General features: G+C 35.2%; 1 protein-coding gene across 14 annotated transcripts in view; it reads right to left on the bottom strand.

The window, feature by feature from the left end:
- ANKRD44 (ankyrin repeat domain 44) overlaps positions 1-18,651 on the bottom strand; it is a 344,106-nt gene that overhangs the window by 33,437 nt on the left and 292,018 nt on the right. For all 14 annotated transcript variants that reach the window (XM_074302785.1, XM_074302794.1, XM_074302788.1 and 11 more), the window contains one exon: positions 7,359-7,430. In XM_074302785.1, the coding sequence (XP_074158886.1) occupies positions 7,359-7,430 (72 nt within the window). The remainder of the gene's footprint in view (positions 1-7,358; positions 7,431-18,651) is intronic.

Here is an 18,651-nt window from a genome sequence, read left to right as displayed (position 1 = left end):
AAGCCCATATATAGAGAGGAAAAAAGAGATGGGGAGTGAAGAAAACTGGGAGAAAAAAAAGGGATGAAAGGAGAGAAGAGAACCTTTTCATAGTAATAATGGCTTTAAATAGCATTTTAAATTTTGCAGTATACTTTGCTGCTATAAACTCATTTAACCTTCACTAAAATCACATGAGGTAGATATTAATGTTATCATTATTTTACAAGTGAAGAAACAGATTGAGAGGTTGAGTGATTCACCATATCAAGTACTGAGACATCTTACATCTTATTTACTACAAGCCCATTGTTCTATAAACTATCAAGCCTGCCTCCATGATGGCAGTTAGATCGTCTCCCTAGATTCTCCCACTAGGCAAGTTGAAGTCCATTAGTGGACTGCAGCAGTGGACTGGCCAGCAGAGATCCATACTTTCTGTATTGTTTCCAACTGCATTTACTACCTTTGGGACAGGATTTTGTTTGCTCAAAAGGCCAGGACTGATTAGTGTTAAAAGGAGCCCATAGGAATTAGGAGCAATGTACTAATATTGTTTACATTAAGCATTACCCTGTTTAAAAAATATTCTACCTCTTATTGTAGAAAATAAGCTCTGTTTAGCTTTGCTTTCACCTAGGAAGACAGCCATGTAAGTTGAATATTTAACAGTTGTATAGTGATTAAAAATGCCCTCATCACAATCACTTGCAGCAGATACAGATATTAGGAACATATCCCCCTCCTCCTGTCAACATGAATAATGTGTCTTGAGGGAACATTTCCAAAACAGAACTCATTATATCCTACCCTCCCCAAATTCCACTCACTTCCTATATCCTCTCTTTCTGGAGAGGGTATCGTTATTCTTTTAATAATTCACATTTTCAAATTTAATTCTTCCCTTTCCATTCACTATCCCCCATGATTTTCCCCATCCCATTCATATCTATTCAGTTATCAAGTCTTGTTAATTCTACTGCCATGACATCTCTTGCCTTCCTCCCTATCCCATTCTTTTCACTCACACTTTGGGCTCCTAATCATGTCTTACTTGTACCACTTCAACTCCAAATTCTTCTCCCTGCCTCAAAGTCTCTCTCCTCTCTAATTAAAGCTAAGCATAGTGGCCAAAGTAATATTCCTAATGCACAGGTCTGATCATGTCTGATAAGTGACTCCTTATTGCTCCTGCAATATAAAGTTCTCTGCTGTAATTTTGGCTCTCACCTTCTTTTCCAGGCTTATTACATATGACTCCCTTGTATACTCTACATTGTCCAGAATTGACCTATTAGTGTTCCTCCTATATTATAAGCTACCTTTCATTTCTAGACCTTTGAACAAATTGTCTGCCATGATCAGAATGTTCTCTTTCCTCTCTTCTGCCTCTTAAAACTCCTCAACTTCCTAAATCACAGACTCTCCAAGTGCAGGGACCTGGACTCAAATACAAGTTCTGACATTTACTGTATAATCTTAGGCTAACCACTAAGTCTTCCTCAGTTTCTTTATCTGTAAAAATGTAAGATAGTTTTTAATGTGCCTTCTATATCTAAATCTATGATCCATAGAGAAATAATGCTTACAAAAAGATAAACATTGAAGTTATCTAAAGGTAAAAGAAAGATTTTCCATATAGGTGTCCTTGTTTAAAGATTACAAAAGGACTACTGATATTTTAAAATGAAATTCTGGAGAAGTTAATGGAATCTGAATAGGCTATAAGAACAGAAGTAACAGATAGCTCCAAACCCAAATTTCACCCAGCTTATTGCCTAAATTTGGCACTATCACTAACCTGAAATAACCTATATATATTCAAACATCTTTACATGTTTCAAGATACATACTTGTTCCCACTATCAAAGATTTTTATTTCTATTTTTATCATCCTCTATAGCAAAGATAATAAACATTTAGGTAAAAAAAAATTTTTGACTGTTTATTTGACTAAGAATGGCCTGGGCATGGACCCACATTTAACACTACATACTAAGATAAGATCAAAATAGGTCCAAGATTTAGGCATAAAGAACGAGATCATAAATAAATTAGAAGAACTTAGGATAGTTTACCTCTCAGACTTGTGGAGGAGAAAGGAATTTGTGTCCAAAGGAGAACCAGAGACCATTATTGATCACAAAATAGAAAATTTTGATTAAGCCAAATTAAAAAGTTTTCGCACAAACAAAACTAATGCAAACAAGATTAGAAGGGAAGTAACAAATTGGGAAAACATTTTTACAGTTAAAGGTTCTGATAAAGGCCTCATCTCCAAAATATACAGAGAATTGACTTTAATTTATAAGAAACCAAACCATTCTCCAATTGATAAATGGTCAAAGGATATGAACAAACAATTTTCAGATGATGAAATTAAAACTATTTCCACTCATATGAAAGAGTGTTCCAAATCACTACTGATCAGAGAAATGCAAATTAAGACAATTCTGAGATACCACTACACACCTGTCAGATTGGCTAAGATGACAGGAACAAATAATGATGAATGTTGGAGGGGATGTGGGAAAACTGAGACACTAATACATTGTTGGTGGAATTGTGAATGGATCCAATCATTCTGGAGAGCAATCTGGTATTATGCCCAAAAAGTTATCAAACTGTGCATACCCTTTGACCCAGCAGCGCTACTACTGGGCTTATATCCCAAAGAGATCTTAAAGAAGGGAAAGGGGCCTGTATGTGCCAAAACGTTTGTGGCAGCCCTTTTTGTAGTGGCTAGAAACTGGAAAATGAATAGATGTCCATCAACTGGAGAATGGTTGGATAAATTATGGTATATGAAGGTTATGGAATATTATTGTTCTGTAAGAAATGACCAGCAGGAGGAATAGAGAGGCTTGGAGAGACATGAACTGATGCTGAGTGAAACGAGCAGAACTAGGGAATCATTATACATTTCAACAATGATACTGTATGAGGATGTATTATGATGGAAGTGGATATCTTCAACATAGGGAAGAGCTAATCCAATTCCAATTGATCAATGATGGACAGAATCAGCTACATCCAGAAAAGGAACACTGGGAAATGAGTGTAAACTGTGAGCATTGTTTTTGTTTGTTTGTTTTGTTTGTTTGTTTTTCTTCCCAGATTATTTTTGCCTTCCTTTGCAACAACAACAACAAAATTCGGTTCTGCACATATATATTGTACCTAGGATATACTATAAGATATTTAATATGTATGGGAATGCCTGCCATCTAGGGGAGGGGGTGGAGGGAAGGAGGAGAAAAATTCGGAATAGAGGGGAGTACAAGGAATAATGTTGTTAAAAAAAATTACCTATGCATATGTACTGTCAAAAAAAGTTATAATTATAAAATTTAAAAAAAAGAATGATTCAAGCAGACAATTAACCTAGAAAATAAATATTTTTATATATGTTATGATAATAACTTGCCCATTAAGCTATCTAATTTAAAGTCAGGTAAGGAAAGACACATAGGCAAAAGGAAGGAGATTCAGGGGATGATGGGTACATGGTAAGTTGGCATAATATGGTATACTTAGATTGATTTTGGTTGTTTTTAAGAGTATAATGGGGCTCACAGAAATTGTATGACTTCTCCAATATCACATAGCTAATTAAAGGTAGAACCAGGAAAAGTACCCATATCTCCCGACTTCCACTCCATGGATATTTTTTTTCTAGTACATTTCCCTGTTTCAAGTTTATTAAGCATAAACTACTAAATGATTAAAAAAAAAACCGAGAAAAAAATAATGAAAATTTTGAAGACTCTGGAATTCACTTAACTTTATGACTTAGTATATTAACTCTGACTTATAGGTAAGAGAAAGCACATGCTAACATAGCTGTAATTTTTGCAGCTCAAGCAAATACTTGACAAGTGGCATCAAGTATGTGCCCAATTAAAGGGGTAAGAGGAGTGGCCACACATGCAAAAAAAAAAAACAAAAAAAAAACTGCCCTGCCCCGAGGAGCACCTGAGAATGGCCTGGGGAAGCCAGGGAGACATAGAAGAATGGAAAAAAATCCCCCTACTCCTCCATGGTGGTAACTTCTTATATTAACTAGTTATTCTTGCTGACTAGATAGAATGTTGTTTCCACACTGCTGCTGTGGTTCAGTTGTTTCAATCCTGTCCTTCTCCAACTCATTTTATAGATGAGGAAACTCAGTCAAATAGGGTTAAGTGAGCTGCTAGTTAAGTGTTCGAGGTCAGATTTGAACTCAGTAAGATGAGTCTTCCTGACTTCAGGCCCATCATTAAAGGTTTGCCACCTGCCTGCCCTTTCTGTATTGCTAAAAGAAATCAAGTGATTTTAATGCCCTAGGGTATAATGCCTCCATCATCTCACAATAGTTATGCATTGGTATTCTAGATAGCAAACCTTCCAAACTGAGTCCTACAATGACCATTAATGCTTTATTTAGGAGAATGATAACTCTATTTGCCTCCTAAAGTCATCCCTAATAGAATAAAAAGGGATGACTGCTCTAAGAAGTCTATATTGGGGAGGAAAATGGCACTAATAGCTGGTACTAAAAAAAGAGCTTCAGTACTTATACATTCAATCAAACTCCCCAAATGCCCTTTCTCCTCCCCCAAAACATTTAACTTATTCATTTGTTCATTCATTCAACTACAATACTCACATTTTGTATTACTCACTAATAACCAGCACAGTATTCTGCACACAGAAGATATATAATAAATGCTTGTCAAATAGATGACTACCCAATAATCATGCCCTCAATTCTAAGTGTTTATTTGCACACAACTCAGATTACATATCTAGATATGTTAATATATGCTACTAAGCTTTGTGAAGTTTGGGCGGGTGTCTTAGTCATTTCTGTACACCCTCAATCTTCTTTAACTTAGCACAGTACTCAATAAATGGCTGACAAATGAATGAATTCCTTTAGATAGATATTATTTTAGGGACTGTGCATAGTAATATAAACCCATAATCCTATCCCTTGTCACTTTAGGTATTCCCTCTTTTTTTCCTTCATTCCTTTCTCTCCCCTACCCCAGTGATAGCTACTATTAAACACAAACATGTGTGTGCATATAAAACTACTCTATATGGACTTCTATTTATCTGTTCTTTATCTGGCTACAGATAGCCTCTTCATTTATATGACCTTCATAGTTAATTTGAGTATTTATTTTTAAATAATAGCTTTTTATTTTCAAGATATATGCAAAGATAGTTTTCAATATTCAAATTGAAATCTTGTACTCTAAAATTTTCCCTCCCTTCTTCCCTAGACAGCAAATATATGTTAAATATGTATAATTCTTCTACACATTTTCCAAATTTATCATGCTGCACAAGAAAAATCAGATCATAAAGGAGAAAAAATGAGAAAGAAAACAAAAAGCAAGCAGACAACAAAAAAAGTGAATCCAACAAGTTGTGATCCAACTCAGTCCCCACAATTCTCTCTCTGGGTACAGATGGCTCTCTCCATTTCAAGTATATTGGATTTGGTGTGAATCATGTCATTGTTGAAAAAGAGCCACATCCAGCAGTTAATCATCACATAATCTTGTTGTTGCTGGATACAATGTTCTCTCAGTTCTACTCCACTTCACTTAGCATCAATTCATGTCAGCTTTAAATTAAGTATTTATAACAGTCAAAATGAGTTAGTCACTTAAAGTTATTACCAAACTGCCCACACAAGTCTTTGGGTTTTACTAAGCACAGAGGCATCAAACCTTTTTGGGGGGCAAGTTAATAGAAAAGCATTTACTGAGTGACTAGTGTAGGTAGAAGATTCGATACTTTCCCCTTTCTGCCATCCCCACTAAAGGCAGAGTGAGCATTTTTTATTTATTTTTATCAGACAGAGATCATTAAGGGAGAATCTAGACAGAAAGTTAAGGATCACTTCTTTTGTAACTCATATGTAATATCCAAGTAGCCCCTGAATAAACTGGCTCTCCTTCTTGCTTTTGCTTCTTTTCCTTCTTGATTTCCTTCAATATAAGCAAGAATGAAGAAATGATATAACAGAATTAAAGTAGGTTGGAGGTTAGGGTGAGGAATGGCTAGAACAAGAAGGGAGGAGAAGAATAATGGTATCTTTGATGGCAATCTAGAGGTTTCGAGGAGAATTGGGTCTATGGAGAAAGAAAATAAGTTTTGTATTGGACATATTAATCTTGAGATCAATCTTGACTCTGAGACAGTCAGTTTCAAATGTTCAACAGGCATTTAATAATATGGGATTAAAACTCAGGAAAGAAAATGTCTTGTATCAATATGGTAAAATAGTGGGTAAAAAGGGGCTAAAAGACTGTTTGAAGAGAAGTAAATGAGCCCAAATCAGAAAAAGAGAAGTGTCCTGGAGTGTCCTGTACCCTTGTATTTACATTCTGGGAGAGCTAGGGAGGTTCAGTCTACAAAAAGAAAAAAACAAACAAAGGAGAAGGCATTAAACTAAATCTATTCAAGAACAAAAACTTGAAAAGAGTTATGTGCTATTTGGAGTTGTTATTTCCTTTTCTGTGGTCAGCTGGGAATAAGGAAACAAAGACAGAGAGAGAAGATGGTAGCATTTAAGAACCTAAAGGGACAGACTTTTTTGACCTAGGCTGTTTTGTGGAAAAAGAGAGAACCTTAAAGGATACAAGAAAGACAAGAGTTCCTTGGTAAGAACTGTGTGAGTAGTAGGATTTGTAAAACACCTTTGAAATTCTGCTTTCAAGTACCAGGAAGAGCAAAGCTACACCAAACATATATATTTCACCTTGTTCTCACAAATTTGTACTGAAATCTATTGTGCATGTTCTGAATGTAGTGATAACTTCCCAGAGTGTGTACCAAAGTTTGAGTGTTGAAGCACAAACAATTATACTAGTCTTTGTGTTTCGTGAGGTTACACCTATGTTAAACCTTCAAGAATTTAAGGAATTGATCTGCATTATCATTGGTAAAGGGAAGAAACTCCTTCTAAAAATGCAACTTGGCACCTTTTCAGTAACTTATAGTCCTACAGAGTTATCTAGAAGTAAAAGAATTACTCTGAGACATACAGTCAGAGGTAGGACTTGAAACCAAATTCTGTTGTCTTAATAGTTAGCTTTCTATCTGTCATGCTACAATATCTATCTAATCTTAAGTTACATACACATGGGCATGCATACATATAAACACACATATGGATTAATTTTTAATAATGAATATTTAATGTTATTTAATTGTTAGACATCACAAGCAACTTAGTTTTTCAAATGAGTTAGATGAAATGTCATCTTAAAACTTGTGTTTCCTCTACTAAAACATAGTTTCAAGTTTTATTAATTTTAAAAGCCTAAAATAAATGTCTAATTATCTGTGATAGGCAAAGCTACTGACATAATTACACTTACAGCTAAGTGCAGTGGGCTCTTCGTGGCACTGGAGTCTGATTCCTCAAAACTGTTGTTGGTTCTTTCCAAAAGCTGCAGAAACAAAAAGAGAAGAGTGACCCATTAAGCTTCCTATTAACATAAAATTCTATTTTCTGAATGTTAATATTGGTGTAGAGAAGGAAAAGAGCTTCAAAAAATTAAGTAATGTTTCATCTTGTTTGAGGCAGGAGAAATTCAGTGAAACTTCCCCTAAAATGAAAACTTTAAAGACAGTAGAATGGAAGGTGAATATAAGCTACTCGAGGGCAGAGATAGTTTCGTTTTTTCCTCTATGCAGTGCCTTTTGCGTGTGTGTAAATAGCATTTTATTTTTTTCAATTACATGTAAAGATAGTTTTCAACATTCATATTTCATAAGGCTTTGAGTTCCAAATTTCTCTCCCTCCCTCCTTTTTTTCTTCCCTAACACAGCAAGCAATCTGATACAGGTTATACATGTGCAATCATAATAAACATATTTTTACATTAGTTACGATGTGAAAGAAGAGAACAAAAGGAAAAAACCACAACCACCCCCCAAAAAAACCAAAAACAAAAAAAAAAAAATAATATGTTTTGATCTGTATTCAGACTGCATAGTTCTTCTGTGATTCGTGAATCTTTTGGAACTATCTTGGATCACTGTATGACTGAGAATACTAAGTCTATCATAGCTGATTATCACCCAATTTTAGCATAATACCTTAAACATGGTAGGTACATAATAAGTTGCTGAATTGAATTTAAGCTTATTTATCTTATCAACAAGGATCAATATCTCCTATTCAAAAAAGACTTGGGCTTTTAAACACAAACCAACACATTCACTTAGCTTTCTATTATGATATACAGCAATCAACAACCTAAAATATCAATGTTGAGTTTAACACTAGACTATAATGAATTTTGATCAAAGCACAATAATGAAAGAATAGTGATTGTCATTTGCACCTAGAGCAGACCTTTCAAACTTACGAAAATTAGCAACTAAAATGATCATTTTAAAATTGAGAAAAATACAATAGATATAATCACAATGACAGCATTGGGACATTGATAAGTCTAGTAGTGTTGTGCTTTTCTTTCTTTTTTGCCTGAATGGATGCCTTTAAACAGAATCTTCAACTATCTTGGATTTCTTAATACAATGAGAATACACTTAATTTTAGCTTGGCCACAGATACCTTTGGAAAAACTCTCATAAACATTTGAAATGAGCCTGGCCTCTGATAGAATTCAGGGACAGCTGTTCTTCTGCCTTGTTTTTTTGCAGCATTATCACCTGCAAGGCTTCCGGGAATTGACCTTGGTTGTACCAACCCAAATCCTGTCCTAGCTTGAACTTTTTAATCAAAGGAAAACAGAATCAGTTTATCTACCATCATAAACATGATGAACAAGGACAAGAATACAATATACTGTTTATAGCAACATTCCAGGCATGTTTCCAGAAGATTTATTTTTTAATAGACTCCTTTCACCCTACAAATAAATACTTTGATCGTTCTTTGTCAGAGTCAAAGTTCTTTAGAAACACTTAGCATTAGTTTTTTTTTTTTTTTTTTAAGAGCTCTGTGTGTGTGTGTGTGTGTGTGTGTGTGTGTGTGTGATGGAATTGCAGGAGAACCTTACAATAAAACACAGTTTAATGTACAAAGATTCTTAGAATAGAGTCCTGAAAGAATACAGCCTGTGTTTGCTTTGGAAGTTCTCTGGTTCCCTACAGTTATCAAATAAGGCTTACAAAGGGTTCATCCCTCCCTGGGGCAAGGCAGGATAGAAGAAATAATAGATCCTTCTCAGCTGAGTCAAAGGTGTCCTAGCTTCTCTTCCTTAGTTCCTAAGCTAGGGATCATTGTATTTCACCACCATGGGGTCTCAATAACTCGACTATAAGAGAAAATCAAAATGTCATTCTCTCTTCATTCAGTTTCTTCCAAGTGATAAGCTTCCCAGATGAGGGTTTAAAGAACTAGATATTATCTCACTTGGGAAAAAGTCAATTGCAAATTCAAACTACTTAGTCAGAGGCAGATAGATAGTGCAATGGAGGAGTGCTAAACTTGGAGTCAGAAAGGTCTATAATCAAATCTAGCTCAGCTGTGTGACCCTGGGAAAGTTGCTTACCTCCTGTTCACCTCATTTTTTTCCTCTATAAAATAGTACTAATAATCACACCAGCCTCTCAGAGTTTTTGTGAGGGGAAAGTAAGATCATTAAATGAGCTTTGCAAATCTTATATTAATCATATTACATATAAATATATATATATATATATATATATATATACACATGTATGTATGTATATATATATGCACACCCATATAGAGATATTTACATGCTTACACACACACACACACACACACACACACACACACACACACACACACACACACACATATATATATATAACATGAAAATATCCCTTTTCTTCCACCATTTTCCCTCCCTTTCAGTTGAATTTGTTTCAATTACTTTTATTGCTTTAAAAATCATAAATTGTAAAGGCAATTTGAGGGTATCTTCTGTGCTTCTTGCCACAGGCATCAAAATTGCCAGTTACAGTTCTAACAAATACCATCCTGAAAATGAATCAATTTTACTTCATTTTGGAAGGTTATATGGAAAATATTAACTGGCTACTACAATATAAATGTGAAGCCAGGTCTTAGTGTAATTAGTAGTTATGCAACCTGAACAGCTGAAAGATTTCCCACTTCATCCTGATATTTTCACTGTAACCAGCAAACAGTGAGATTGCAGACAGGGGAGATGACAGGCAGAAAAGGAACTTTTCTCCATATTTGAGTCTTGTTATGCTTCCATCTTCAGCAACCTTTCCTAATGTCTGAGATGCTTATCCAAGGACAGTGATTTGGCTTGAGTTACAAAGCAATAAATGTCAATATTAACTGAAATATAAACTTGACAACTCTCCCTTACTTTGCCAGTTTCTATTGTGTTTGAGAATCTCTATAAGAAGTAAGACGAGATAGTTTTCAAATTATTTATTTTGAGGTGGCATCTGTACTTATATTTTATTTCCCCTTAAGACTTCAAATTTAAGGCTTAAATATCTTTTAAAAGTTCATCATTTGGGTTACTGTTGCCCCTGTTCTTTTCTTCTTCTGCATCACTATCACACAAACCTAAGAAAAGTTTGGGGTTTTTTTGGAAGGAGTTGGATTTTTCCAGGGTAGGGGGGAGTTGCACAGAGGGTCCTTGTGGATCTTAGATAATTTTAGAAACCTACTATTTACTTTAAAGACAATAGATTCCTGTATCTGATATTCTACCAGAAACCTTTCTCTATCCCTTTTTATTCTCTTAGCTACACCTAATTAGTGCGTTCTGCAAATACTGAATTCCCATAGCATTTTGGGAGATGTAATCTTTTCTTGTCAAAGTCATCTCTACTATGTTTTTCTCTGGTTAAAGAATCTGTTGTCCCTGTAATTGAAACTAATATACATGTACAGGTTTTAGGTACATATTATACAACATTCATTAAATTACACATAGTTACTTGCAATTTAACATATAAATATATATGGATCACATGCTAGGATATATTACATAGCAATATATAGTATGATTGCATATTACAACTTATAATACATTCTCTGCTCTGAGCCCTAGACTTTCTCAAAATTAGTACAAATCCTTGGGCTAACACATACAGCTTAACTACACGAGAAACTGTCTTACCCAGGAACATACAAAGTTAGTTTGAATATTGGTTACACAGTCCAGGTACTTCTGAGGCAATGTCCTTATCATTTCTGCATTCTCAATCTCAGTACACTTTGTAGTTACATCATAATCCTCAAATCAGTGTCTATCAGAGGCTTGCTCATCTACACAACTTAATTAAGTTGGTACAACTTCCACAGATATCATATGGCTCCAAAAGCCTCAGGGACTTCTGTTCACCAATATATTACCTTTTATTCCTACCTAGCCTAGAATTCTACTTTGGTTTAGGAATCTTCCACTGCTTGTCCTAAAAGACAGCTTCTCTTTCTCTTGAGAAACTTCTCTTGAAAAGTTTTCTTCCCCCTTTTCCTTATTTTTTTGAGCATAGGGAAGGGAAGGGAGTGCTTTCTCCATTATCTAAAGCATCACAGGAAATGTATTTTCCTAATAGTATCATTTCTACTAGGCCTATAATAAGAAATCTCATGTCTACAATGCTATCAGATTGAAAAAGTGCTTTCCTCACCACAAACCCCTAAGGATTGTAGACACAAAGCTAAAAGGAACCAGAGAGACCATTTAGTCAGGACCTTTTATTTTACAGAGATGGAAAGTGAGGCCCTGGGAAATTGTTTTATTTGTCCAAGGTTTCCTACTTGTTATCAGTGGAAGAATTAGAATTTGGCAAACTTCTCTCACTCATTATAACTATAGAATCCTCTGACTCAAAGTTTTTTCCACTATAATGTTCTTCATCCTAGTTCAACCTGTTTAAGCTCTCGATAAAGCATTGGGCTCTGATACTCAAGTATAAGATAAACTTGAGAGACAGAAAGACAGAGATGGAGACAAAGAGACAGAGAGACACAGAGAGGGAGAAAGGGAGACAGAGACAGAGAGCATTGAGATAGAGTGAGAAAGAGACAGAAACAGAGAGAAGATAATTAGAGCACTAAAAAGTAAAATTTATAAAGAAAGGTAAAAAAGTCAGATTATTTATTTTGGAGAAGATTGAGAGGAAACTTAAGAGGGAGGCTTTAGGTCTACAAAAAATTGGATGCAGAATAGAGCCTTTGGAAAGTTGGCAGCAAGGCTTGGAATTCTCTCATATTCCACATTGCAGTGTTTAAGAATGAAATACCATTCAGGCAGGAACCCTATACCTTGTAATCCAACTCATCAGCCAGTTCTATAGTGAGGAGCCTACATCTTTTTAGAAGCCTGATAGGTTCTGGCTCAAACTCACCTCTAATTCAGTGTGAGGCTGGGTCCAGATGGGAGAGGAGGGGAAAGGAGAGGAGGAGAAAGGGAAAAAGGTGAGAGTTAAGCTTGGAGTCAGGAAGAAGTTTTGTAGTCTTGTGACCATGGACAAGTCCTTTAGTATCTCTTTCTGAATCTAAGTTTCCTAATTTGTAAAAGAGGGATCATAAGACCTATAGTACCTACTTCAAAGGTTTGTAATGAGAGTCAAATTAAGGAACTCACATATGGGAGGTATTTGGTGAACCTCTCTCACTCATTAAAACTGTAGTCCCAGCTTCAACTTTTCACTTGAGTCCCAGGCTTGTATAGAGCATCACCTATATTTGTTACCAAAACCCTTAAACTTAACATGTCCAAAAATTACTTTTCCCCTTAAATCTTAAAATTATTTTTTCTTTTGACTTTATTATTTTTGTCTATGGCATTAAAATTCAAATCTTCTTCCAACTCTGAAATGTTGGTGTTATTTTGCCTCTTTTCTGTCCCTTACCTTTTAGATCTACGCCGTGACTATCCATGATACCTCAGCAATATATTACTTGCATCAGAATTCTCCTGTCTATAAACACACCCATGGTTCTAATACAAGTTCTCATTACTATCTGGCTTCCTAAATATTAGAATTTCTCATATTTACCTTGAGGAGTAATAGTTTTTTTAAAGCATAGAGCGCCTTGCCCAGATTTGTGCATAACAAACCTGTCTAGGTTTGTTAGGGATGGAATGAAATAGGGAAGCAGTAGAGATGAGAAAACCTGTCTGCTTAGAAGGTAGATATTGAAATTGAACTGATAACCTATTGAAGGATGCTAAGCTTTTCAGACTCAGAAATCATGCTTTCCTCTCCTTAAACTATCCCTTAAATCTTATGCAATTTCATATTTTTGTTTGGGGAACCAACAAATTCAAAATTGTCTTAGACTCAGTTCTTCATTCTTCCTCCTCACTCACATTCAAACAGTTGTCAAGTCTGGTCAATTCTATCTTGGAAACAGCTCTTCATCACTAGCTTTTATTTCACACATTCAGGATCTTACTTTCGACCCTTATCATATCTCATCTGGACTATAACAGTAGTTTCCCTGAATTGGATCCTCTATCTCTCCTTTCTCCATTGCATCTTCCTAACAATTGCCAAAATAAGCTTCTTAGTTTGATCAAGCCATTCCCCTGATCAAGAAATTTCAATTGTTTTCCATTGCCTCTACTCCTTGGACTTTGCCACCATCCCTCAGCTGCTACCTTGCCATGGAACTTCAATACCAGGACAAAGAAGCAAGAGACTTGAGTGTGAAGGACTCTATAAAGTTGAAGTGGTCCTTCAAGGAGTCAAGGGAAGGAAGGAAGAAGAGTGCAGTTAGTGCAAGGTTGGTGGCTTGGGAAAGAGAGGGATAGTGGATTAGAGGTTATGAGGAGGATTAAGAAGGGATGGTAAAACATAGGAACATGATGATAAAAGATTATGATATAAAATAATTTCAGAGTACCTGAATATGGAAGTGTGTAAGAAAGGGAACACAGTGACAAAAATGAAAGACTCTTTACCCTCAAGAAGTTTTCATTCTATCAGGAAAAAAAACAATCACATAAATAAGGGTGCACAAAAGTTCACAGTAAATTTTTTGAGAGAATACTAGCAGCTGAGGGAAATCTGAAACTCTTCATGTAGAAAGTGTCTCAAACAGAATTTTGAAGAAAACAAGGAATTCTAGAAGGCAGAAATGAGAATGCATTTCAAGCTAAGGGATAGCTACTGAAAAGGGATGGCTGTAGGGAATAAAATATTTTGTATTGAGGAACAGCAAGAAGGTCATTCTGGCTGGATCATAGATTATGAGAAGAGGAGTAATGAAAGTATACTAATTACAAGATCTGACACAAATTGAATAGCAAAGTAATACTATGGCATTGACTCTGATGATAGCAATTTCTAATGGCCCTGGAAAAATAGCAGAACAGTGGCAAAAGAACTTTTTTTCTTAATTATGTGTTTGAAGGACTGTGTTTAAAAATGAAAAAGAGAGAAAGACTACAATCCTCAGGACTAGAATGAAAACAAATGCATTACTGAGATGATATTGTTAAGGTTGTGCTTGCCCAATTTTAAGACATGGGCAATGATCCATTCCTTAGGCAGAATGTGCTGGACTTGGTAAACCTGCTGTGGTACATCAGAGACATCATTTGGCAATGTGATCAGATTTCATGGATGTCATGAAATGGTGTCAGAAATGCTCTGCAGGGATGTGACATGTAAGGTTAATGATGAGCATGAGAGAGAAATGAAAATGCTGGTTGCCAACTTAATTCTGTCAATACAGAAACCGTCAAGACTCTCCCCACTGTTGTGCTATTACATGTTGGTTACTAATAGCCATCAGTGCAGAAAACCAAGCAACAACAAATCTATATTCTTCCACTCCATCATGAATCAAAGATATGAGCAGCAAGAGCACAATTCATATCCAAATCATCCAAAGGATTTTGTCTTAGTTATATGCATTTCCTGCCTTTTGAGGGCTACCAGGCTAAAATGCAGTCCTGAAGGCCACAGGATGATTTTTAAGGAGAGTCTGAGAAAATTCTCTGTAAAGCTCCCACAAAGAACATGTGAGATTTTCAAGGGCTGATTATACATATAACATTTTCCTAATGCTGGAACACTTTTAAATGTAGTGTAGGCCATTAAAATAATTTTCTTGCCCCTACTCAGCAAGTAAAGTAAATTTATGCTCTTAAAGAAAAACGTTTTCAATGTTACAACATCATAAGGAAGAAAAGCAAACTGATAAAAGATAATGGAGTTGATGTATTATTTTCTGGGCTGAGTGATAGCTTCCCTGTGACTTCATGTGTTTAAGCTGATGCAAGACGACAATTTGCCAGGGATGCTGCTACAGAGATCCTTTTTACTTGGAGGGAGGTTGGAAGAATATCTTTCTAAAATATCTTACCATACTTTTTATGATTCTGTCAAGTAGGAGACAATGTAATATTGTGAAAAGAGCACATGATATAGAAGCTGAGAAATTTGGTGTGAATACTAGTCCCTTTCAAACTCAATAAGCCTTGATTTTCTTATCTACAAAATAAGAGAGCTAGACCAGATGACTTAAGGTCCTTTTTTTGACTTATCCACCTATGATACTAAATTTAACAACTACAAAAACTAAGCATCACTTCAATAGGAATACTTCACACTTATCAAGAAGTCTATTGAGATAACAAGACTGAAATACAGGGATCATAACCTTCAGTGTTTAAGAAGAAAATAATTTAAATAAGTAAACGATTACTTTAAGTTATAAAACATTGAGAGGCAGTTTAGCATAGTGGGAGTGGGCTGACCTTGGCATTCTGCCAAGTCCCATCTTGAACACATACTAGTTTTGCGTTTCTGGGCAAATCACTCGACCCCTCAGCACTCAGGAAACTCTTCATTGCAAAATCATTGTCAAGCAGTATTGGTAGAAGTTCTTCAACACCACATCAAAGAAATAGACCAAAAACAAACAAATGACACCAAAAAAATCATAACTATTAAAATTAGGATGACTAGTTCCATAAGTTAATTTGTTGAAACAGTTGAAAAGGATCATTTCAGAAGCCACTTAAAAAATTAAAGAAAAGGAATTAAGCTTTAAAAAATTATTATGCATTTTTATTATACAAGCTTATTTTGTATTCATTATTTAATATGTGACTGTAACATTTTGTCTAATGTCATCTTTAGCAACCATCATAAAAACATCTAAGCATATAAAAGTCTTCCCTGTGACTACTAATGACAGAAATCTTTAGTTTTAGTCTCAAAGGTGCTTCCAAAACATCCACATAGGAAGGGATGATGGATATTATTGCTCTTGGCTTTAGCAATATTAAATTCAAATTTCAGTACAACAAAAACAAAAAAATTGGACATCTTATTTCAAATTTCAAGTGTGGGATCATAATTTCACAACCATTGCTACTTACCTCCTGAGTTTTCCAGAATATTTCAAAGGCAGAAAGTATACTTGAATAATTGTCTTTAACCAAAACATATCCATAACAATTTCCCTATGGTCTCTTCCAAAAATAATGGTACTATTTCCTTAATGTGATGATGCAGGACAGCGTGGGTCTTTTGAAATTAATATAACATACCATTTTTGCATTTTTGATAATTCAATTCTATCTTGTATTATGTCCCATTTTCTTAACTCTGAATTACTTATAATTCATCTAATTACATTTAATTTTAGAAATATATTTTTCATATTGAAATGTTTACTAATATCTAGAAGATTGCTGTCAGTTTTAATCTTTGGTTTAAAAATTAAATAAAGATCAATGGTTTCATTTAATATTTTTCAATAATGAATACTAATGATTCAGAAGAGCTTTTCTGTTTTTTATTTTAGACTAATCTACCAGCCCTGGAGGGATAACATGCAAGGAAGGCTATTTTGATAGTGGGGTGGCAAGGGAGAGATGTCAGTTTGGAGACTAGCATCTACCTTAGTTATAACTATATTGATGATTATAGTATACTTTAAAGTTTTCAAAGTGCTTTTAGATAGATGGACCAAAGACCTGGGTCTCCACACCTCAGTCTTTCAGAAGCTATGCCTTCAGCCCATAGGAAAGTTAATTCATTCATCTTTGACATTGGTGCTCTAGAGCCCAACCCAGTTGATTGGTGCCTAATTATATGCAAACTGGACCACTTTACCTGCCATATCTACTATTGACCCTATACTTCATCTCACTGTCTGCCTGACCTAATGTAGGTCTTCCTCTCCACTGAACCTTGCCAGAATCAAACTTTCTTTCCTGGTCATCATTCTCCTATGAAAGAGTTTTGTTATCTAACTTCTTAAGTAAGAAGAACTATGTTATCTTCTTCTAGTAGAATGTAAGCTCCTTTAAGTCAGGGACTGAATCTGTATCCTCATCATTTAGCATAATACCTGGCACATAAGTTTTAATACAGATTTTTTCTTTCATTCATTGATTTTTTTTGTTTGATTATATCAGCTACGTAAGATAGGTTTAACAAGTACTATTATCTTTTATTTTAAAAGTGAATGTAAGTTCCTTGAAGGCAAGATATTATTATTATACTATAAGATTTAATGTGTTTGTATTACTAGCGCTTACCATAGTACCTGACTCATAGGAAATGCTTAACGAATGCTTGAAGAAATAAACTCAAAAAAAGTGACTTGCTTGTGGTCGGCCAAAGTCCAAGGTCAGATTTAAACCCAGATTTCTCCTGACTTTAAGTTCAATTCTCTTTCCATTACATCATATTGTCTCTCTCTGTGAGCAACAACACCCATGAGATTCATAATTTATATTCTGCTTAAGGGATGGGACAAGGAGACAGAATCAAATAGTCCAGTATACATCACAAACACTAAGAAACTGTTTTCTGTCATATAAGTCATATAAATTAATTTAGTCAGTTTTTAAAATAAAAAAATTAGTTGCTCCCTATTGAAGTTCAATGGATATCAGAGCTGGAAGGGGCCTGAAGGGTCTTCAAACTAAGGCCAAGAGAGATTAAGAAGCCTCAAGGTTGCAGGGTGAATCAAAGGCAGAGCTGGGATTAGAACTCAGATCTCTTCCACATATATCACATTACTTTCTTCTTTTAATCCATAAGCATTTATTAAGAGTTTACAATGTTCCAGGGACTGTGCAAACCACTGGGAATACAAAAAAGAGGCAATATAGTTCCTGACTTCAAAGAAGTCAATCTTAAGGAAGAGGAAATATCTAAATAAATAGCTATATACAAGATACGTATGAAGATATATACATACATAAGTAACCTTAAAGGGAAGAAGGGAAGGTCTCCTGTAGAAGGCTGAGTCTTGAAGTCAAGGAGTACAAGAGGTATGGGTGAGGAGTGAGAAAATTTTGGATGTGGGGGAATAGCCACTGCTGATGCCTCATTTAAACTGATGGACACACTTAACAGCATCTTTGCAGTGCCACTTCCATCACATATAAAACATAATTATTCCTGAGACAGAAGCATCTAAACTTGAGTTTTTCTGAAACAGTCCAGGTTCACTTCAAAGTCATGTTTATCTAGTATGAGGACTACCAACAGCCAGCTTTCTTGCCATCTGTTGCTAGCTTTTTGTTAGTTGCTCTGTCAGCACCTTCACTGAGTGAAGGATGGGCAAGCTAAATGCAAAATTAATTAATTCCAGTATTTGCTAATAAGCCCTAATGGCAGATTTGAAGGAGAGAGGCTGAAACTCTTTACTTAAAAAAAAAAAAGTTTTTCTGATGACAACAAACTGCATTTCTTCACTTG

The sequence above is a fragment of the Sminthopsis crassicaudata genome, chromosome 3 (genome assembly GCF_048593235.1).
Source record: "Sminthopsis crassicaudata isolate SCR6 chromosome 3, ASM4859323v1, whole genome shotgun sequence".
Taxonomy (NCBI): domain Eukaryota; kingdom Metazoa; phylum Chordata; class Mammalia; order Dasyuromorphia; family Dasyuridae; genus Sminthopsis; species Sminthopsis crassicaudata.
The sequence above is the reverse complement of the archived record's forward strand: the minus strand, read 5'-3'. Positions and strand labels throughout refer to the sequence as shown.